Source organism: Schistocerca serialis, chromosome 1, assembly GCF_023864345.2.
Source record: "Schistocerca serialis cubense isolate TAMUIC-IGC-003099 chromosome 1, iqSchSeri2.2, whole genome shotgun sequence".
NCBI classification, from domain to species: Eukaryota; Metazoa; Arthropoda; class Insecta; order Orthoptera; family Acrididae; genus Schistocerca; species Schistocerca serialis.
The window spans coordinates 907164305-907187890 of NC_064638.1; the positions used below are offsets into that span (position 1 = coordinate 907164305).

The following is a 23586-nucleotide window of genomic DNA, read 5'->3' on the forward strand; positions in this document are numbered from 1 at the left end:
TAATGCCCGATGCCGACATCAGACCACATAGTTTTAATGTACGAATATGCCCATTATCGAAGCTGCTCCGTCTGCTGTCTGAAGGTGCGCAGGAAGCTCGGAATAAAGGACATCCGCCGTAGGAACATGATTGATTATTTCCCGTTGGACAATGGAAATTGCAACTAATTCTTCAAACTTGTGCCAGCCAGGATGCTTACTCCGATTGCGTTTGAAAACAGTTGGTAGGTTTTCAGTTTTTCATTCTCTTTGGAGAGAGAATTATTTGGTCTAATTGCTTTTACAAAAATACTTGTGTATTAGAAACTCCAAATCTGAAGATATTAGCTGAGTAGGTATTTTTCTGCTTTACATTTTTCTGCTCTGCCCTGTATTCTGTTCTTCAGGCGATCTGGCAGTTTTCATCTAGTTGCAACTATTCAAGTTGATGGATGTTACACATCTAGTTTTCATGAGCGGTGAACATCGATGCTGAATTTCTTTGAAGACGGTGTTTGATAATTTGTATCCATATGAAATGAGGACAATTTGAACTTAACTACGACAGCCGCATACCAAAGGCAATGGTGTTACTCGGAAGAATGGTGCGGACAACGTCCAGTGCATCACGCAAAGCCGAAAACAACAAGGGCGTTCATTAATTAATACAGCGCATTTTTTCTCGGCCGATTATAGTTTAAATAATGTGTAATTTGATGTGAGACATTGTGAAATATTCCCGCTTCAGCCCCTATAGTTTCATGAAGTTTCAATACGTGGCAGTGCTATACGTAGCCTTCAAAATGGTGTCTGTAACGGAGGCGCGCTCCAAACAAAGATCTGTCATTGAGTTTCTTTTGGCGGAAAACCAGAACATCGTATATATTCATAGACGCTTGCATAATATCTACGGAGACTTGACAGTGAACAAAAGCACTGTGAATCGTTGGGCGAAGTGCCTGGTCATTATCGCAACGAAGTTGCACAAACCTGTCCCATCTCCCATGAGCGGCCCGGCAGCACGCAACTTTGACTCCTGCAATATTGGAAATGGCAACTCTAAGATTCACACAAGTCACAACAATACATTGTACTGTGTTTCCTCGTCCGACCTATGCCCCAGAACTAGCACCTTCCGATTTCCATCTGTTTTGCCCAATGAAAGATGCTTTCCGCGGGGAGCAATACGTGGATGATGGGGAGGTTATTCATGCAGCAGGACTTTGGCTACGACGTCGACCAATAGAGTTGTACCATGCGGGCATACAGACTTTCCCAGTAAGATTGCGTAAGGCCTTCGCATTGACCGGAAATTATGTGAAACATGATTTTGTAGCCAAAAGAGAGGGGAATAATATGGTGTATTGGAATCATGAATAAAACCAACCTATTTTCAAGCAAAAAAAGTGTTGCATTACGTATTGAACGCTCCTCGTATGTAGTGGATCATAACTACGTGAATTATTTTTATTTATTTATTTATTGTGACGTTTGGCCTGAAGGTCATACAACCGTCCCCCAGCTGCATTTGTCAGAGAATTTTAGAATTAGCAGTTAAGATATTTTGATATGTTAATCTCGTTGAACATCAGCAAGATATCCTAGAAACGTTACTTATATTTGCATTTATTTATGAACTTACGCTATGTGCTGTCTTGCGGCAGGGTTGAGGCAAGATCCGAAGACCGCATCCCGGGCAGCTATTTCGAAATCAAGCTATCTCCAGAGGATAACTCGAAGGCTTTAAACTGTCACAACCTATCTTCTTAATTTTCTGTCCTTAAACGGTAATCCTACTAATCACACGAAGAGATAGTTAAAATATGCAGTGTTTTTCACCATATAACGTTTGACGAGTGACCAACTGAATGATTTCCCGACCATTGCGTAAAAAGTTACAGCCTTATGCTGCTGCAAGCAGTACCTTCCTTTTGAGTTCATATACTGTCATGAAGCAATGGCTTGATGCTGTAGCAGAATGTTATGTATGCATAATCGACACACCTGTTTATGTACTCTACAGGCGGCTTAAAACTTGCATGTTATCATATTTTAATCTCATGAAAAAATGTTATTACGTTTATATAAATGAGCATAGAACCTTTTTACTGTTTCTGCCAGTAGCTTCCGTGATGGAGGTTGTGCTAGGTTAAGTATTTTATTGGTGTTCGTTTCCATTAGTTTCATAATAATTCATTGTAATCCATTCACCTAGTCCACCGTATGTCGTCGTGCTATCAACAAATTTCTTGTCGTGGTTAGAGTTGTACGCAGCTTGTTGGATGGTTCACACTCCCATCTCATGACTACAAGAGGTACTATCATATCTTAACATTACATCTAATCATTCCCAAGATGTGTGACGACTTAACTTATCGTTATGTGTTTTCGCTGCTACTTTGATGGTTGATGTAATTTCAGTTTCGAAACTATTTTGCAAACACTACATAAACGACTATCAGGTATGAGACTAGTTTTGACCCATTTGAAAATTTAAACTTTCATTCCAAATGGAAAACTGAAGCTACTGCACGAAATCAGATTACGGAATAATGCAGTTATCTAGAATTTCGTCTTTGACACCTGCTTATCTCTATGAGAAATAACAAATAGTTCTCATCGGATTGTCTTATTTCTTTGCAGACCCGACACAGGCTCCCCGTTTCGTCACACAGCCGTCGTCAACGAACAGCATCATCGGCGAAGGACGCACCAAGATACTGCAGTGCCAAGCCATCGGTGAGTAACTTAACCAATTAGATATCATCTCTACTTCGTGAATAGTGACATGTTTTGTTTCTGTTGCACTGTTATTTCTTCTTTCCTTCGCGGACGAAACGTGTAGATAATAAACTGGTTTATGATCAACACGATTCGAACGGAAGCGTTATTTACAGAACTGTAGAAGATCCAGATTATTTTCATTGAAATATGATAAGCGTAACTTCTTTCTTCAGTTTGAATCATTCTAAAAATGTAAAAACTGATTCGCCGTATATCCTCGATACAAGGCGGATGGGCTTGGGTGATAGAAATTAGATGACGGTAACGTGAGATAAAAAGCGGTAAAAATATTTGTGATACAAATATATATTGATGGACCTACCTGAAACGTGCACTGACAGAATTTGAGGTAGACTTTGTGTCGCTTTATTTGTGACATTTATGCAGGATGCTACAAAACCATACCAACAAACATCGAGGGATTCAAAGAGTGTCTTGAGGAACAAACTGAGGACACGTCATCCAATGTCGCTACCGAGTGTCGAAGTTACAGGCGTCGCCGCGTGGCGCTAGACCACCGACCCGGCAGTGAACCTGACTTCGGACGCTAACGGACCGTAACCGGAACGTCTCCCAGTGCTGTTTGTTATTCAGTGATCGCGACTGACTGCCACGATCGCCAGTGGAGAAGTTGGAGCTAGTTGCTCCGCAGACAAGTCTTTTCTTCTTTGAATGCGATACTTGGTTACCTTGGTGAACGACTTGTTACTAATAAACTGCGGTTGGAAACCCTAGTCCGAAACAGTCAGTCTACGCAGCAGCTAGCGGACGTGGAGAAACTGCAATCGTCGTGTATAGGAAACCTACATATCTTGTCGAGGCATGATACTACGCAAACCGCATATTTCAGTACAATGGACAACAGTTTGCTAAATATATAACCTTTACTTAGTCTGCGATTATTATTCTACTGTTGTCCGACCCGATAGCTGAGTGGTCAGCGTGACGGGTTACCGTCCTACGGGCCCGGGTTCGATTCCTGGCTGGGTCGGGGATTTTCTCCGCTCAGGGGCTGGGTGTTGTGTTGTCTTCATCATCATTTCATCCCCATCCGGCGCACAGGTCGTCCATAGTGGCGCCGAATGTAATAAAACCTGCACGAAGGCGGCCGGACCTGCCCCTCAAGGGGCCTCCCGGCCAATCACGCCAAACGCTCATTTCCGTTTCCATTCTACTATTAAATTTGGCAGTAGTGTTCAGTCGGTATGTGTTTCTCAAAATAATTTAAATTATGGCTTGGTGGTTGCATGGGTAATTCTCATAAACCAGAAACGAAGATCTAGGTTTCCAACCCTCTGCTGTAACCCCCCCCCCCCCCCTCTCTCTCTCTCTCTCTCTCTCTCTCTCTCTCTCTCTCTCTCTCTCACACACACACACACACACACACACACACACACATATCGCGGTGCAGTTCGTAAGACAACTGCGGAAGTACGATTAAGAGGCACCATTGGCATCAGTATGAAATTTTGCCTTAGTCAGTACAAAATATTTTAAATGAAAAAATTCTCGATTAAGTCCCCATCTGGCTGGGCTCAAAATTCGCCGTGACCCATGGCTGGGGAATGTGATAACTCCATGATATGGCACAGGCACGATGTAATACATCTAACGCGCCAGTATAGTTCAAGGGCGGTACGTCGAGCAGTATTTGACCTCAATCCAGGATTTTTCTGCCTGGGCTCATCTCAAAAGTGAACTATACAGCATTCTCATTCATACGGCTGAAGAACTGTAGCAGCGACTTGTAGGATTGTCAACATGTAACATGCTGAAGCAGTAGTGTTAAGGTAGACCATTGGTGAAAATTGAGTCCAGTTAGGTGGGGACACAAAAATTTGCGAAAATCAAATGGCTCTAAGCACTATGGTACTGAACATCGGAGGTCATCAGTCCCCTAGACTTAGAACTACTAGACATCACACGCATCCATGCCCGAGGCAGGATTCGAACCTGCGACCAAAGCAGCAGCGCGGTTCCGGACTGAAGCGCCTAGAACCGCTCGGCCACAGTGGCCGGCCAAAAATTTGCATTTCAGATACATTTGTGCTGAGGAGGGCAATATTCCATACTGAAGTCAGAGGCGGCTCGTAACCACAGCTATTCGTTTGCCGACCGATATTTAGTATAAAGTTTTTGATTCTGTTATCGTACACTTAAAATGGTTCAAATGGCTCTGAGCACTATGGGACTTAACTTCTAAGGTCATCAGTCCCCTAGAACTTAGAACTACTTAAACCTAACTAACTTAAGGACAGCACACAATACCATGCCCGAGGCAGGATTCGAACCTGCGACCTTAGCGGTCGCGCGGTTCCAGTACACTTACACTCGTGACAGTTTTCTCCATTAACTATGGTAGTCAACAGGCTGTGTTTCGAAGCACCGCTTCTCCATAATTGGTTGAGAGAGCCGATTCGCAGGTCGAAGTAAGGTAAGGACGTAATAATTTGTCCGTCACTGTTGACGTTGTTCTCGACTGATCTCTAAAATCGTTATTTTCATCTTCCGCTACTACCGAGGCACTGCGGTGTTGAGGCCAATCTTCTGTTTGGTAGAGACTACTTTGTTTGCGTAAGTAGTTCCGAAACATTTACGAGGCGAAGAATGGGGTTGTACTGTAGAAGCCGCGTTTTCAGCCCCCTTTGGTGTTTTAATGTTTGAGAAAATATGTTACGAAAAGTGCACGGCGTTGTGCGGGAGCAGGTTGGTGGGCTGCGCATTGCGCCTTTGAGCAGGCTGGCGGCTGAACGCAGGCGCGCGCCGTGGTGCCCGCTTTGTTCGGGCAGACGGTGAATTTGAGATCACGTTTGCGCCGCCGCCGCCGCCGCCGCCGCCACGATAGGCAGGCTGCTCCATTGTAGCGCTCTCCATGTGCGCCCTAGGCTCGTCGCGACGCCGTAACGCTGAACAAACAACGATGCCGATCTGGAAAACTCGTCCCAGCAGTTCCTGCCGAGGCGGCCGGGATAACGTCTGGCGCATTCAGTGTCTGCTAAGCCGTCCTTTCACGGACCGTGAAACCATTCGTGGACCAGGAGCTGGTCGAGTATTGTGACGTCACAGCGTGGAATTTCATGTTGCACAGTATGCCGAAGCGCGGAAGACGTTTTGCTTAGCAGAATTTGGGAGACACCATATTCGATTACGTCATTTGCACATTGAGGATACATAAAAAACCCGCCGTTTCTTGTGCGATTTGTCGCAATAAAATGACCGGAGCGGCATATTGGTGGGTAAAGCATTTGCCTATTGTAACTTTGAGTGTTATGGAAGTATGCTGTTTAAGGCAACGGCGCATTTAAGATTTATAAGAGAACGCGTCGTTCCTGGTTCGATTTATTACAATTGAATGTCAGTTAATGGACATGCCGACGGGTAAAGCCTTCGAGATATCGTAACATAAAAGATACCGATATCTAGAGCGCCTCTACAACTTCATTGTAGTGGATAGAGGCGAGGAATTGAGAAATCCACAGGAAATGGTTCGCGCCGCGCTATGCTTTCTATGTATTCACCTTCAGGCTTGGTAAAGTATTTTCAGACTTACTTATTACTTTAGTGGAAGTGTGTTTTGTAATATACATAACAGCGTTGTCTTTTGGGAGTGTGTTACTTTGATTTTGTGAACACGCCAGGGAATGAATGCAAAGATTGATTTCTATGTCACTGTGTGACTCTATCTCAAATCAGTAGTTATTTATTCTTCCAAACAACGTTCCGAAATGTGGGATACATAATTCCTTTTTAAATATTGCATATGACTGTACACAAAAAGACACCTGTACGTGCAGGTACACACACACACACACACACACACACACACACACACACTTACAAAAAATTGACAGAAAAATTGCTGTAAACAAGTTAGTTTTTTTTACTTTATCTACAAGATAGATTACTCGCAGTAGGAGATTTGTGCATTTCTTCTGTAAAGTCTTGTATTTCACATGCTTTAAAAATTCTGCTACTAGGAGCAACGATCTAGTAAGAAACACCGTAGGATTGTATTAAAAAGTAAGAATGATGGAACAGTTTTTATCTTATGTGTTAGACCACAGTAAATTTTTATCGCCCTATTTATAACGGAAGTTTTAAAAGCTGATACCCGTACCTGCCTCGGGCATGGATGTGTGTGATGTCCTTAGGTTAGTTAGGTTTAAGTAGTTCTAAGTTCTAGGGGGCTGATGACCACAGCTGTTAAGTCCCATAGTGCTCAGAGCCATTTGAACCATTTTTTTTTGTATCGTGTTGATTAATATTGAAACTTTTTATTTATATCTATCATAGACAGCACATAGACAAAGGAGGAAAAGTGTGTTAACATAGCAATTTTACGTGCGTCCATTTCGCAGACAAACTGCGCGATTTGCGATAGGTGAAAAATGCTGATAGAGACCGGCGCGAACGCAAATCACTGGGGTTCGGGTAAATATGTATTAAAAATGACAAAATATGTACATATAATATGGGCTTGAAAGTATAAAATATGAAAAAATATACGGAGACAAAGCCGGCCGGAGTGGCCGAGCGGTTCTAGGCGCTACAGTCTGGAACCGCGCGACCGCTACGGTCGCAGGTTCGAATCCTGCCTCGGGCGTGGATGTGTGTGATGTCCTTAGGTTAGTTAGGTTCAAGTAGTTCTAAGTTCTAGGGGACTGATGACCTCAGAAATTAAGTCGCATAGTGCTCAGAGCCATTCGAACTATTCGTGCTCCCGTTCTCTGTACACGTTCTTTTTTATGCCTTCCATAATCCTTACATTGTCTTTCAGTGATATTGATATGTTTTCAGTGCCTTAATCTGACGCGATTCGAAACAATAAATGCTTTTGATGTACACTAAGTCCTCTTTAGAGTATGGTTTTCAAGCCCTGTACCCCAACGTGTTAGTACTGGTTCTGGTGGCAAAATATTGTCGGGACGCATCTCTTTAAATGTTGAGATCCTACTGGGAGCTTTCAAAAATACTTTTTTCACATTTGATATTAAACTATCAACATATCTGTAATTTATCCTCACGCAGTCAGCTAATCTATTTATTCCCTGTGCCAAGGAAGTTACATGGATCATCTTAGGATATAAAACATTCAGAACATTAGCAGCTCCAAACATATAAGGAGCAGCATCGGTAACCAACAAGAAAACTCGTTCGTGTTTTACGCCATTAGGCCATAAAACACCCATAACGTCATCAAAGAGCTTTTGCTGATGTTTGGTATTTATGTTTAAGATGTTCTTCACACGCCTAGAGAAAGGATTTGCTCCATTTATTTTCAAATAGTCGTTACTACATTGCCATTGCACCGCCCTTGTGTGTTTGATCGATTGCGACCCATATAGGACCATCCTGAATTATGTCTCGAACTGACTCCAAACAACCCCCGTAAATGCTGCTGACAAAATTTTTTCTAACAAGGAGAGGTTCCCAGTGGTGCAATCGACTTTTTGCAACCACCTAGACGGTGGCATAGGTTAAGAACCCAGGTATCACACCTTGAATCAATTCGCTCTGGTGGGACCTCGTTGACGTCTAAAAGCCGAAAAAGAATTTAGCCTGTTCCTTTAGAACATTAATTGACTGGAAAACAAGGTTGCAGGTTCGTATCCTGTCACGTTGGATAATTTTCTTCATCAGTCTCGCTGTTTAAAGTGAGGTTATCTTCTGTACACTCTTCGTCACGAGTCGACTCGTTTGCGATTCGTTCGCCCACCGCTATTGTGTCTGCGTTTAAAAAATCGGAGACGCTTTCAGAAAGGAGAGATCTCTCCTCGTGTAAACAAACAATGCATAGCGTAAGGCTTTCGTGAAATTTCTCATTTCTTCGTCAAATTCCTCCATTCTGTCGCCATGATATTTGCTGGTTGATGAATTTGCGTTGTCGGACATTTTACATGCCGCAAACTCAAAAATGCAAGAGGAAAACGGAAAAAATAAAAAAGAACTGAAACTTCCTGGCAGATTAAAACTGTGTGCCCGACCGAGACTCGAACTCGGGACCTTTGCCTTTCGCGGGCAAGTGCTCTACCAACTGAGCTACCGAAGCACGACTCACACCCGAGTTCGAATCTCGGTCGGGCACACAGTTTTAATCTGCCAGGAAGTTTCATATCAGCGCGCACTCCGCTGCAGAGTGAAAATCTCATTCTGTAAAAAAGAACTGATTTGTGATTGATAACTGCAAATACACCAGTGATTTTGAGCTCAAGGGAGAAATGAGAACAAATAAGAAAGTTAGTACAATGGTTAAAGTGACTCGGAAAAGGATTAGAAAATTTAAAAATATTACATTTGAAGCAAATAACCGAAAAAAAGGAACTTGACAGGAATCGAACCCGCCATCCTAGGTTTTCCAGGCATTTGCGCAATCCATTACGCTTCGACGGCAGTTGAAACTTAATTTAATGCACTAGAGGAGCAGGCTAAATTGTTTTCCCGCTTTTACTCGTGAACGAGGGCGGCCCACCAGGGCGAATGGATTCAGGGTATGATACCTGGGTTCGTAACCTACACCACAATGTAGGTGGTTGCAAAAGGTCGATTGCACAACTGGGGATCTCTCCTTGTAAAGTGTAGATTCGCCAGGCTTATGATTACCTGAATACTTCTCTAGGAAACTTTTAAATACAGGGTATTCAATTTCCATCAAGGCATAACACAAATCTTTCGTGAAGATAAGAACTGTGGGAGCCACTGGCTGTTACATCAGAAGAAAATTGTTGTTTGAACTTATTCTTCCTTGTAATATTTACCTTTTTGTTTTGTGGTAGATATGTGCTGTGATATTAGAAACCGCTGCTCAGTCGACACGGATTTTTCAAAAAATGGTTCAAATGGCTCTGAGCACTATGGGACTTAACATCTGAGGTCATCAGTCCCCCAGAACTTAAAGAACTACTTAAACCTAACTAACCTAAGGACGTCACACACATCCATGCTCGAGGCAGGATTCGAACCTGCTACCACAGCAGCAGCGCGGTTCCAGACTGAAGCGCCTAGAACCGCTCGGTCACAGCGGCCGGCGACACGGATTTTTCACAAGCATCACAAAACAGTACGTTACCATATGTGTTCAAAGACTGGTTTGGGAAATCGTCAATATATTTTTGCAATTTGAAACAGAGCGGTTGCTTATCCTTTGTCATTATTATGTACATATGAAAAGCCACACGCACAGACTGAGATACGCAACTTTTATACTCGAAAGAACTTAGACGCGAAAATCACACATGACACGTAGCGGCAAAACTCATAGTCTTGAATTACACGGACGGAAAGTTATACATTCAGCTAGCGCACTACCTTGTGGAAGTTCGGGCAGACGTTGCACGAGTATAACAGTAAGGAAACGTTTAATGCTGCAGCTCCATTGCTCGCATCGCTGGCGTGAACTAGCCCGTTTGTTTGTAAGGTGTAATTATTTTGCGTTGTACGCGAAAGACAATCGAATGACGAAACAGAAAACGTGGGGGAATATAAATAATGTAATATATCTACGACGAAGACGGCGTATCAGGTACCGTCTGTAAACTTCTCCGTGATCCCTTGCACCCTGTTTAGACTGATAGATTTCAAGGACGTCGAGGGTAACCGATAGCCTTTACTATCGAAAGAAATTGCGCTTTAGCTGCCTTAATTTAATACCATAGTCATTACTACAAACAAGAACCACATTTAATAATAGCGTGTTTATAAATGTGCTTTCATGAAAGCATGTAGCTTTGGTGAGAGATTTTCACTACAGTAGGTGGCTAATAGGGAAGGGTATGTTGACAGCAGTGGATAACATGCCAAAAGGTGCTCTCCCCCCTCCCTCCGAAAACATCAGTTCAGTGCTTCACACTCTGGAAGAGATTTTGCTTCTATCCGTCTTTCCATAATCCCTGGGAAGCAACAGTAAAAGGCTTGCAGGCTATCTCAAAGACAAGGCAGCTTCGGATGGAGCGATTTGTGTTTTCGCTTAGTCCAATCTGAAGCCAGGAATCGCACTTTGAAGTGTCGTTTAATGAATTTTTTTTATTGCTGACACACTTTTAAAAAAATCAGTTTTATGTAATGTAGCGTTGAAATCATGGATTTATGCTATTTTGATGACAAAATATGGATTAAATTTTGAAATATGGGAAAATATAGAAAATGAAAGTTACATTTTGCGACTCCAAATGTCATGATTTATGTAGGAAACTTCAAAAAGAATGAAATTTACTTAAAACGAAAAAAAGTATTTACATACTAATCCGGGCTCTACAAATCATGATGGCGAGTGCATTCTGCGTGGTGCACCTAAAATCTGGTGCGTTTCGTGATGAGAAATGCACCCCGTCTGAGGATGGCTGTGCATTGGTTGCTGTGAAGAGTAGAGGGGAAAGGACGAATTGTAACACCACCCTTAAATGTAAAGCACCGCAAATTTCTACACTTCATAAAAAGTGTTATGTAGTTTGACAACATATACTCCTATGCAAGAAGTTATCATAAAATTTTAACTCTTTCTGCCTCTCTCTCTCTTCTTTTTTAGTCATGTAACTGGTTTGATGTTTCCTGCCATGGAATCCTCTCCTGTGTCCATCTTTTCACCTCACAGTAGTGCTTGCAGCCTAGCAGTTCCTTGCTGGATGTATTCCAGTCTGCCTCTTACACTACAGTTTCTACTGTACAGCTACCCCCCACCCCTTCAATACCATGGAAGTTATTCCCTGATGTCTTAACAGATGTCCTTTTAGCCTGTCCCTTCTTCTTTTCGGTGTTTTTCATATATCCCTTTCCTCATTGATTCTGCAGGCAACTTCCTCACTCTTTACCTTATCAGTCCACACAATTTTCAGCATTTCTTCTGTACCACTATATCTGTTCTGTTCTGGTTTTCCCACAGTCCATATTTCACTACCATACAATGCTGTGCTCCAAACACCCGTTCTCAGAAATTTCTTCGTCAAATTAAGGCCTTTGTTTTATACTGGTAGATTTCTCTTGGCCAGGAATCCCATTTTTGTCAATATTAGTATGCTTTTTATGTCCTCCTTGCTCTGTCCGTTGTGAGTTAGCGCGCTGCTTAAGTAGCAGAATTGCTTAACTTAATCTACTACTTACTGTTCCCATTTCTGCTACTTCTCAGTACTTTCATCTTTCTGCGATGTACTCTAATCCATATTCTGTACTCATTAGACTGTTCATTGCATTCAACAGAACCTATAATTCTTTTTCACTTTCACTGAGGATAGCAGTGTCATCAGCGTATCTCTGAGGATAGCAGTGTCATCAGCGAATCTCTTCATTGATATGCTTCCATATTGAATTTTAATCCCACTTATGAACCTTTCTTTCATTTCCGTCATTGCTTTTTCAATGTATAGATTGAACAGTAGGGTGAGAGACTTCATAGCTGTCTCATGTTCTTCTTAATTCGAGCATTTCGTTCTCGATCTTCCACTCTTGCACCTCTTATATAGCCGGCCGGGATGGCCGAGCGGTTCTAGGCTCTACAGTCTGGAACCGCGTGACCGCTACAGTTGCAGGTTCAAATCCTCCCTCGGGCATGGATGTGTGTGATGTCGTTAGGTTAGTAAGGTTTAAGTAGTTCTAAGTTCAAGGGGACTGATGATCTCAGAAGTTAAATCCCATAGTGCTTAGAGCCATTTGAACCATTTGAACCTCTTATATATTACCATCTTTCCCTATAGCTTACTCCTGTTTTTCTCAGAATTTTGAACATCTTGCACTATTCTATGTTGTCGAACACTTTTTCCAGATCGACAAAGCTTATGGATGTGTCTCTATTTTTCTTCAGACTTGCTTCAGTTATCAAGCGCAGCATCAGAACTGCCTCTCTAGTGTCTTTACTATTAAACATCACATCGAAAAAATTAAGCAGTGACCATGAAACTTGGTGATTGTGCCAGTAATTTTCTATATATTCACCCTTTAATGCGACACATTTTTTTTTTCTAAAGGAAGGATAATTTGGCGAAGAACTTGGTTGTAGAAGTCTCTATTTTGACTATTCAAACAACATTCCACCTCAAATATCACCATTCTTGGAATATCTGCTACGTAATGGTTTCTTCATCGTAGGAAAGTGGAAGAAGGCATGGGATATCATAATTCAACAAGCCCAAAGAAGCAGCATGTACAATATTTTCTCTTTTTTTTGAACACACACACACCTCTGCCTCTAGATAGCTTACCGCTTCATCAGGAGATTTCGGTATCATACTCCTGTGGCAGTTTGCCCTCTGTCAAGACCATAATCTGTCAGCACAATGCTATGGCAGTCCCAAAAAAATTCTTTATCACCTTGCTCGGAGATGGTTTGGCCTTAATTTTCGACGGAACCACGTTTCCCCTACTTGCTGTGCACCTCTTTCTTGGGGTTAGAGTGATAAGGCCAGCGCTCGTGCATGGAGATTAGATGGCATAAGAAGTCATCTGGATCGTTATGGCCCAGCTGAAACATTTCTGCTGCTGTCTCAGTTCGGCTCAGAATTATAGTGGCATCACTCTTCAACGAACCTCGAAAATTTCTGTTTCTTCTACCTGCCTTTAATTCCCTTTCCCTCCTTTCTCAGCTTGTGCTTCTCCTTCTTATAAATGCAATCTGGTTTCTGTACAAGTTTTTATCAGTGGTGTCTTCAGAATTTCAAATACTGTCATTCAGTCCACAGTGTCAAAAGCTGTCTCTAAAGTTACAAATTCTATACTGACGGAAAAAAAATTTGCAACACTAAGAAGGAGTTGTGCGACAGAATTGAAAGTTGGTGGGCTGTTTCTACACCAGGAAGGTGACATCCATTCAACCTTCGCACCAGTCGCACAAGTAGTGATAGTAGTGTCACTATGTGGATGCAAATCAGGTTTTCTCTAAAGACGTGATGTAATGATTGTGAGCATTAGTTTCCTTGTAGATAGGACGCCGTGAGTTGATTTCGTTCAAAAATGCCTGGAAGGTGGCAGAGACAGGTTTGCTTCAAATACATGCTGCAAAAGTCATGAACATTAGTTGCCTTTGGGATTGAACATGGTGAATTGATTTTAGTCAAGTATGCCTGGAAGGCAGTGCAGAGGCCAATATCAATACTTCATCTAGTTTGAACGAGGTTGTGTAATAGGGCTATGAGAAGCTAGATGTTCCTTTTGTGGTATTGCAGAAGGACATGGTCACGAGAATGTACCATTGCAAGAAGACCAGGCTATGGACGGCCACGTGGCACTACCGAGAGGGAAGACCATCTTGTTCGGCATATGGCTTTGGTGCATTGAACTGCATCTGCAGTAGTAATTTGAGCAGCACTTGGCACCACAATGACACAACGAACTGATACAAATTGCGTAGTTCGAGGACAGCTCCGAGGCAGATGCCCTGTATTGTGCCTCCCACTGTCCCCAAACCACTGCCATTTGCAACTTCAGTGGGTTGTGTGAGAGTTCATAAGACGGCAGGGTGGAGGTCTGTTGTGTTTTCTGATGAAAGCTGGTTCTGTCTCAGTGTCATTGATGGCCGTGGGTTGGTTAGAAGGAGGCCAGTTCAGGTCCTGTAACCAGCCTGTCTGCATGTTAGCCAGACTGGACTTAAACCTGTAGCTGTGGTCTGGGATGCAATTTTGTGTGATAACAGAAGCACTCTCATGGTTCTCCTCCCACACACAGACAGCAAATTAGTTGGTCAATCTGGAGATTCGACCTATTGTGCTGCCATTCATGAACAGCATTCGAGGGCGTTTTCTAACTGGATAACACTCGCTCAAGTACCGCTGTGGTAACCTAACGTGTCTACAGAGTGTCGACATATTGCCTTGGCCTGCTCAATCACCAGATCTGTCTCCAATTGAGCACATATGAGACATCATTGGACAACAACTCGAGCAGCATTCACATACTGCATTTACCGTGCAAATACGACAGGCATGGAACTCCATCCCACAAACAGATATCCAGCACTTGTGCAACACAATGCGTGCACATTTGCATGCTTGCATGCAACATTCCAGCAGTTACATCTGTTATTAATGTACCAGCATTTCACATTTAGAATGACTTTTCTCGTGCTTACATTAACCTGTTATCGTGCTATTTTAATCACTTAAAAATGCTATATAAACAAATGTATTCCCAATATTTCATTACTGTACATTACTTATTTTTTGGTGTTGCAATTGTTTCGCGGTCAGTGGACCCTATCCTCTAAGGTAGGTGGTAAGGTCAGTAGTGCACTGCGTATTCCTACACTTCTCCAGAACTATAACTCATCCTAAGGTCAGGCTGTACCAGTTTTTCCATTCTTCTGTAAATAATTTGTGTCAGTATTTTGCAATCATGACTTATTAAACTTCTGGTTTGATAACAAGCCTGTGTGCACCTATCGGCACCTATATTTTTCGGTTTTGGAATTATTATATTTCATTGTAGCCTATGGCTATTGCCTGTGCCTATAATATCTTGCATACCACTTAGAATAGTTTTGTCATGGCTGCTTCTCCCAAGGATTTCAATAATTCTGAGGAAATGGCATTTATTCCAGGAGCCTTGTTTCAACTTTAAGATCTTTCACTGCTCTGTGAAATTCTTCTTGCAAGTCATCTTCATATACCTACTCATTAATTTTCCTTGTATAGCCCTTCTATATATTTCTTCTGCTTTTAAGTTTACCTTTGTGCTTAGTACTGGCACAGGAGGCATGTATCTCTCTCTTTGTCATGCGTGCTTCAACAGCCTTGCGTTTGTTTTACGGCCATTCCTTCTAAGCCATTTTATGTTGGACAATAGTTTTCTGCTAGTCTGTTTACTCTTGTAATTTTGTGGGTAAATTACCATTCAAATTGTCTGTTATTCCAGGTCACCCTCCTCCAAAATACAGATGGCTTAAAGATGGAGTTGTCCTTAATGACTTTTCATCAGAACCTTTCTACAAGATCATCAACATCCGGAAAGAGGACAAAGGAAGTTACCAGTGTATAGCAAAAAATGATGCTGGATCAATTTTTAGTGAGAAACTGGATGTCACTGTTGCATGTGCGTAAAAAAGTAGTATAATTTGTCAGATTTCTAACATGTCTAAACCTTTTTGTGCCTTGTTTAGTAATTGCACATTTTACAATGACAGATCTTAAATAGAAATGCAATTATTTGTTAAAAAAATAAATTCAAATGACATTATGGAAACATAGACACCAAGTCAAGTAGCACTAATTTATGAAAAACATGCACAGTATTTATGAAGTGTTTGTATTTAAAATATGTTAGGGTTCTTTAATGATTAGCAGTACTTGCTTACTGTACCTCACTCTTTTCAGGTCATTCCACATGCTTTTAAAGTAAAATTGCAACATACTTTAGCATCTGTTTGACTTTTTATGGTAAATCACTAGCCATCAAAGCCTTGGCTAAGCTGACGGGGAGTTAAAAACTGCAGAGCAGATTATATAGATGTGTGCAGTTTTCTAAAATATGACAGAGCTGTATAGTGTAGCTGACCATAGAGAAAATCACATTTGTATATACATTTCACATGTATATTCCCACAGTTAGCTCAACAAAGTGGCAGTAGATTATTTTGGAACAATCACTGAAAGAGAGAACATGAGGAAATGTCACTAGGAAGAAAAAGAAACTCTTCATTTAATAATGAGAGTAGCCTGTCATTTAGCTTTGAACGTGTAGTAGCTCAATTGTTATCCTATTGTCTGACTATTTAAGCAACACAAATTTCTTAATCAGAAAATTTGTCATTATGAAGTACATGTTGTGACAAGGATTTATGAAGTGTATCCTCCATGCAGAATCAGATATATTTACTTTAAACTGTTATAACTTTCCTGTGCATCATTGCAAGTTTTATGTTCCATTTCAGTGCCTGAAAGTTTCATTGTTTATGATGCTCAGATTAATTTAATAATTTTTGTCCTTTTACTCATCTGTTTTTTAGGGTATTTTGTGCTGAGTTTACTTAACGGACTGCTCTTTTTTGTGCATTCCTTTGGAATTATAATTGTTTTTCAGATATGGGTATATTTGAAGATACTGAAGAGAAGATAGTGACTGTTGAATCGGGCAAGGCAGCTGTTTTGGATCTGCCAAGAATAGATAGCCATCCACAGCCCTCTGTGACGTGGATGTCTGATAGTGGCACACTTCCATATGACAGAAAATATGCCTTCACACCCGGACAACTTATTATTCTGTCAGCTGATTCAGGAGACCAGAGAGCATACAGGTTTTGAAATTTATAAATATATTTTACTTTTGTAGCATAATATAATTATTTAATGTATGGATAGTTTAACAGCAGAAAAGCTTATTCTTTTTGTTATACACAGGGCTCGAGCAACAAATACACAAATTGGAAAGGAAGAAAACAGTGCATACATAAGGTTGAAAGTTGAGGGAGATTCTGGAAAAGAAGTTGCACCTGAAATTATCATAAAGCCGCAAGATATGCATGTTGTTAAAGGACAACAATTGGCTGAACTGAAATGTATAGCAAATGCAAGGTAAATGACTGCTAGTTTCAGGAAATTAATGTATAACTATTGAACAGACTGTTACTAGGCACCTCCGGCTTTTTAACTTCTTTCTTTATTTCCTTATTATATTTCGATGTAGTGTTAAACATTATTTTCAAAAGACATTCCATAATTTTGTAGAGAATTTTTCTAGTTGGAATATTTATGAATTATTTCAAATTCTGCAGACCCCTGCACGAGTTGGAGATACTGTGGATGAAAGATGGAATTATGATAGAGAATGCAGGCATATCATATGACTTCAGTTCATTGTGGAACAATACGCTATCATTATTGAACGCTAATCTGACTTACACGGGCCTGTACTCGTGCCAAGTTAGACTGCGCAGTGGTGGTTTTCCAGTGGTTTCAGCATCTGCAAATGTCATGGTTCTTGGTGAGTCATCTTTTGTTCATTACCACAACCTTTTTAATGAAGTAATGAAACATATTTTTTGTGATGCACTGAAGATTCTTTCTGACTTAGTTGGTTTTTCTAAGAGTGTAAAAAAGTTAAGAACATGAATATAAGACATGAGCTAAAGATTGTTAAATGCTATATCATTTTGAACAATTTGTTTGACAGAGAAACCATCATTTGCAACCAATCTGAGAACTGAAACTTTGGGAGAATATGGAGCAACGATTTCAATTCCATGTGAAGCCTTTGGCGTTCCCATGCCTAACATTGTTTGGTTTCGGAACACTGAAAAGGTTGACTCAATACCAGGCAATAAGTATGTCTTTTATGTATGATTTTGTATTTTGTAATATGTGTTCTAAAAGTTCGTTAGAAGTGAAAGAAATTTACATTTTCATGACTGCATTTTAACGTTTCAGGTACACTGTTGTAGAAGATGGATCTTTAGTTATAAAAAAGCTAACTATGGAAGATTCTGGAATGTTTCAGTGCTTGGCAGCAAATGAGGCGGGAGAAGACTCAGCATACACATGGCTGAAAGTAAAAAGTAAGAATCTTAATATCAGTTCACATTGCATAAAATAGTAAACTTTTCATTTATGTTGATGCAGGCTTCCAGGAGGAATATTTAATGAAGATGTGTGTTCATTCTTTATGCAGAATTACTTAGTTGTATATCTAATTACTGACTATGATTAAATACAGGGTGTATGAAAAAGAACTCCCTAGTTTTAATGTGTCCTACAATCTATTCTAGTTTTTGATGTTTGATTCATCAACCCTAAAATATTGGCTCCCCTGCGGTTGGCAGGTCTGCTTGACCTTGAGACGGTACCAGTGCTGTTTTCTTCCTCTGTTCCCTCAATTCAGTCCAGGTGTGCTTCCATGCAGTGCAGAACTACTCAGCAACAATGTGTACTGCGCAACAGAAAGTGCAGTGTGTTATTTGGCTTGTGAAAACTGAGTCAGTTATAACAGTGTGATGTAATTTTAGACATCAGTATGATAAGAACCACCTACAGCAAAAACTACCTGTCATTAGCTTTCCAGGAAGGTGGAAGGTAAGGCTGGCCCGATATCTTGGCCCCCACGAAATCCCACTGGAATTTTTCTTTTGGGGCCACATAAAAAATGTTGTATACAGTGAAAAGCTCGGAGACATCAATCATTTACCAGAAAGAATCGTCACAGTGGTTGGGACAGTTACACTTGAAATGTTGGTGAATACATGGCGAGAAGTGGACTTAACATCTCGACATGTGCAGGGCAACAAATGGGTCCCACATTGAAGCCTACGAACATTAAACAAAACTTGAAGGAATTCTCTTTCATGATATGTACTCATTGATGTAATTTTTCATTTATTTCCCCATTAAATTTGTACTTAAAACTAGGGAGTTCTTTTCAAACACCCTGTATTTGGATTTCATTCTTTTGAATGTCATTAAAGTGATTAACTGAAAACTATGTTTATCTGTGTTCAGTTACATTAAAACATTACGCACAAGTCTGTGTAAGTTACATAACAATTATGTATAAGTATTTTTACGTGGATAATGTGTGCAGTTTCATTTAAGTGATTTCATAAGTTTTTATCTTTGCAAACCACTTCTTTTTCATATTATTTGGTTGGGGAAGGTTGAAGTAACCCAAAATAAATGCTTTTTCGTATTTTTTGGTAGAGGGAAGGTGAATTGAATGCACTTTCCTGGAATGACTGGTACTATTGTCTGGAACTCTCAAAGATACTTTTGTGACGATAGTAGACTCTGTATATTAAGTGTGTCAAAACTGGCATTTACATAATTTTTATCTGCTTGTTTATGTCCATTTCATCATCCCGCAAAAAACACATGACAGTTTTTTCCTGGCTGTCTTTTAAGATCCCCCATTTCCTGCTTTATATGTGATGAGAATATAGTTGAGGACCTGTGTGCCAGAATACAAATCCTCACTCTGAACATTTGACACAGATACAGGTTTTTTTTTTCATCTTGTTTTATGATGTGTGAATCATACTTCATCTGGAATTTTATGCAGTATATTTACTGCTTTCTTATGCTGAATAAGTACTTTATTCAGATCATGTAGCAAACCTTACAGAACTCAATTTATTGTATTCCCCTATTTTCAGTTTAGTTTTATTCCTTTGGAACAGTTTCTTAGTGTTACCCTGTACTTTGTGAAAGATAAGACACCAAATATGCAAGAGGAACGCCGTAAGAGGCCTAACACATTCTGCAGGAAGTAAGACATCATGATCCAGTTTCCTACATAGTAAAGACTCCTGCTCAGTTGTGATGAAGAATACTTGCTAGTCGTGACACTGTCGTTCCTTTTTAAGAATAAAGAACTGATTTAGAAATTTGAAACTAAATATATTTCATCTTGACACTGAGTGCTGATATACCATTATTGATACCATGCAGCCTGATTTTATTATTATTTCATTTGTTACTACTACTACTACCACCACCAAACACCATCAAATAAGTACCACCATCACCACCATTACTGCAAGGGCTGATCAACAAAGACTGAGACTGAGTATTGGTGGATAACTTCAGATAACCTCAGTGAAGTGTTCAGAATTTCATGTGGCATTGTCTTTACGATTATACATAATCATATGCACAGGAGCTGTGCTTGTGCCTGCTGGGTGCCACATTTGTTGACTCCCGAACAAAATGCTGTGCAATTGGGAACAAGCTGTGAAGTGCTGTGTCTCTTTGATGATGTCCTTTTAGAATTAATTATCACTGCCAATGATTAATTGCTGCATCATTATGCTCCTGAAGGAAAAGAAGCGAGCACAGTGTGGAAATCGTCAGGTTTTCCAACATCAAATAAGGCAAAAGTTGTTCTATCTGCTGGGAAATCACATTTTTTGACTGTCATAGAATGATTTACTAGCATGCAGTTCCTTCTCACACTACTGTTACAGCAGCATACTGCATGTCACTATAGACTAAACTGAAGAAGCATATTGCAAGGAAAGCTTCAGGACATTCCATTTAAGAACTCTGAAACAATGCTCAAGAAAATTAATCAATTCTCAAAAACATGACAAAGAATGACCTGCACCATGTGCTTAAGGACTGGCAGATGTGCTGTAAAAAGTGCATTCAAGTAGGAGGAGGGGTACTTTGAAAAAGATCATGTTAACATTGAAATGGAGTAATAAACATCTGTAAAAAATAAATTAATGAATAATTTGATCAGTCCTCACATTATTAACAGCATTTCCACAAAGTATATTTATGATTCATTAATTCACTCCACTCATTATGTCATTTTTGTATGCTGTCCTTTGGGTATGTAATGAGAATCATGAAGAGACTGTTAGCAAAATATTACTTTAATTGGCTCTAAAGCCTAAGCAGAAGAGAAGAAAGAAGCTGAAAGATGATTGCTGAGATAACAGCTGGAAATGGTGGTGGCTTGCATGCATCAATCTATCAAATGTCACAGATGAGATACCATGAGTGTTTCTAATGGATCTTACCTTTAAATAGCTACAATTAACAAACATTTCCTGCAGTTCTTGATTCCCAAGTGCTAAATTGGCTGTATCAGGCAATCATCATAAACTGTTATAGCAACTAGCACTCTTAGGCCATGTATTTGAGCAGCTGCATCAAACTGTATTGTTTTGCTTTGTGTTGATTATTTAATAACTAATGAGAAAACAGTTCCACATGAACCTCAGACAGCTAAAATATCATAAATTGTTAGCAAAAAGAAACAAACATTGTTAATTATGTTGGTAGGTCTACATAAGGCAGAGGTTTCCCCCTGAGTGTGTCAAAACATTGTACACAATTATTCTGGCTTCATGCATGAATGAGAACCTAAATTACTTTCCAGAGAAGCATCCAAAAAGTAAAAAAAAATTGCCATAATTAGCCACACAATCATGTAATTTCCAATATAACAAAAATAATTTGTTTCAGCTTCAAACGTCCAACGGCGTGATAATGCATTGCAAACAGCCAAAAAGTAATTACCACTCTCTACTAATTTGTGTATAATGACTAGCAAGGTATATTAGAATTTGTCCCAAAAGGGGAAGAGAAGAGTAAAATAGTAAATTGCAACTCGTCAGGTAGCAGAGAGATGTTGAGTCCCAGATGGGCAAAAAGCTTTTGGCCAAAAAGGCCTTCATGAGAATTAGACAACACACACACATACAAGGAACTCACATCCATATGACCACAGTCTCTGGCTGCCGAGGCCAGACTGCGAGTAGCAGCACATGATGGGGAAAGCATTCTGGGTATTGGGGACAAGGAGGAGGCTAGGACAGGGAGGGGGTGGAATAACAGTGTAGGGGTGGGGCACGGTAAACTGCTGCTTGTGGTTAAGGGCCGATAATGATATTTTTTAAAATATCGATATATCGGATTCACAGTATTTCTAGAAACAGCAACAGTCCTAGTAGGGATGGACGAGGATATTGTATATATTTGGTGAGCGATGGAATACTGCTGTGGGAGGGGTGGGAAGGAAAGTGGGCATGACAGGGTTTAGTCAAAACTCTGGTGGATAATGTGATTCAGTTGCTACAATCCTGGATGGCCCCGAGTCATGAGGGGAATGCTACTCTATGGCTGGACAGTGGGACTTTGGGAGGTGAGAGGTGACTGGAGAGATAAGGCACAGGAAATCTGTTTCATACAAGGTTGGGAGGGTAATTATGGTTTGTAAAGGCGTCAGTGAGATCTTTGTTATATTTCGAGAGGGACTGCTTCTCACTGCAGATCCTATGACCATGGGCGGCTAGGCTGTATGGAAGGGATTTTTGATATGGAATGGGTGGCAGCTGTCGAAGTGGAGGTATTGTTGGTGGTTGATACATTTGATATGTATGGAGGTACGGATGTAGCCATCTTTGAGGTGGAGGTCAACATCAAGGAAGGCGGCTTGTTCGGACCAGGTGATGTGAATGGGGGAGAAGGTAAGAATGTGGATAGGGTGTCATCACCCTCAATACAGATCATGAAGATGTCATCAAGGAATCTGAACTAAGTGAAACTAGATTAGGGGTTTGGGATTCTTTGTGGTCAGAAAGGATGGCCACAAATAGGTTGGCACTGGATGGTGCCATGTGGCTGCCCAGCTGTACCCCGGATTTGTTTGCCATATTCCCTCCTGTATTTTCCTCTGTTGAAAATAATAAATTGTGTTTTTAACTATATTTTTCATTGTGGTAGGCCAACATATACTATTTAGCAATTTCTAATATATGTTGTGGAAGATAATGATTTATTATTTGACAAACTGTAATTTATTTCGAAAGTCATTGCTAGTCATTGGCATATAAATATTATTATTTTGTAAAAAATTATCAGTAAGTTGTTCTTTATTAGATAGCTTGCATAGTTCTCTGAATTAATGTTTTCATACAGAGCTTCGAAGAAGGGTACGTTGGGCCGCACCTAATGTTGTAAGAGTTCGACAGTCTGATCTATCATCTCGAAGCTTTCATCTTTTGAGTGGGAGTAAGATTCGTAATTTTTGATTGATTTTTTTAATAATATGGTAGTTATTAGATGCCACACAACACTTCTGTGATGTAGATTAGCAGAGCACTTCACATTATAGTACTGCATTGTTCTGTTATGTATTTTGGCACCAAGTGGCATCTATAGTCACAAGCAATGCATGGAATGTATGTTTTGACTTCAGTTTGCAAGCTGCTCTTTATTTTACCCAGTGGTTTGTTTTTAAAAAAGCAGGTGCATATATACAAAATGTTTTATGAAATAAGTTATGAAGGAGGGGATGTGAATGATGTAATAAAGAGGAAACTAAATTTCAAAAAATGCACCACTAAAATTCGAAGTATGTAACCATTCTTTGTATATGTACCTGCGCTTATGTGTTACGCTTTGTTTGTCATTG

The 23586-nt window shown here is 40.3% G+C and overlaps 1 protein-coding gene across 1 annotated transcript in view; it reads left to right on the forward strand.

Annotated features, from left to right (window-relative positions):
- LOC126411932 (protein sidekick) overlaps window positions 1-23586 on the forward strand; it is a 644689-nt gene that overhangs the window by 492840 nt on the left and 128263 nt on the right. Inside the window, exons 2-8 of the mRNA XM_050081403.1 lie at window positions 2623-2718; window positions 15595-15771; window positions 16759-16972; window positions 17076-17249; window positions 17450-17658; window positions 17848-17998; window positions 18102-18229. Of these exons, the coding sequence (XP_049937360.1) occupies window positions 2623-2718; window positions 15595-15771; window positions 16759-16972; window positions 17076-17249; window positions 17450-17658; window positions 17848-17998; window positions 18102-18229 (1149 nt within the window). The remainder of the gene's footprint in view (window positions 1-2622; window positions 2719-15594; window positions 15772-16758; window positions 16973-17075; window positions 17250-17449; window positions 17659-17847; window positions 17999-18101; window positions 18230-23586) is intronic.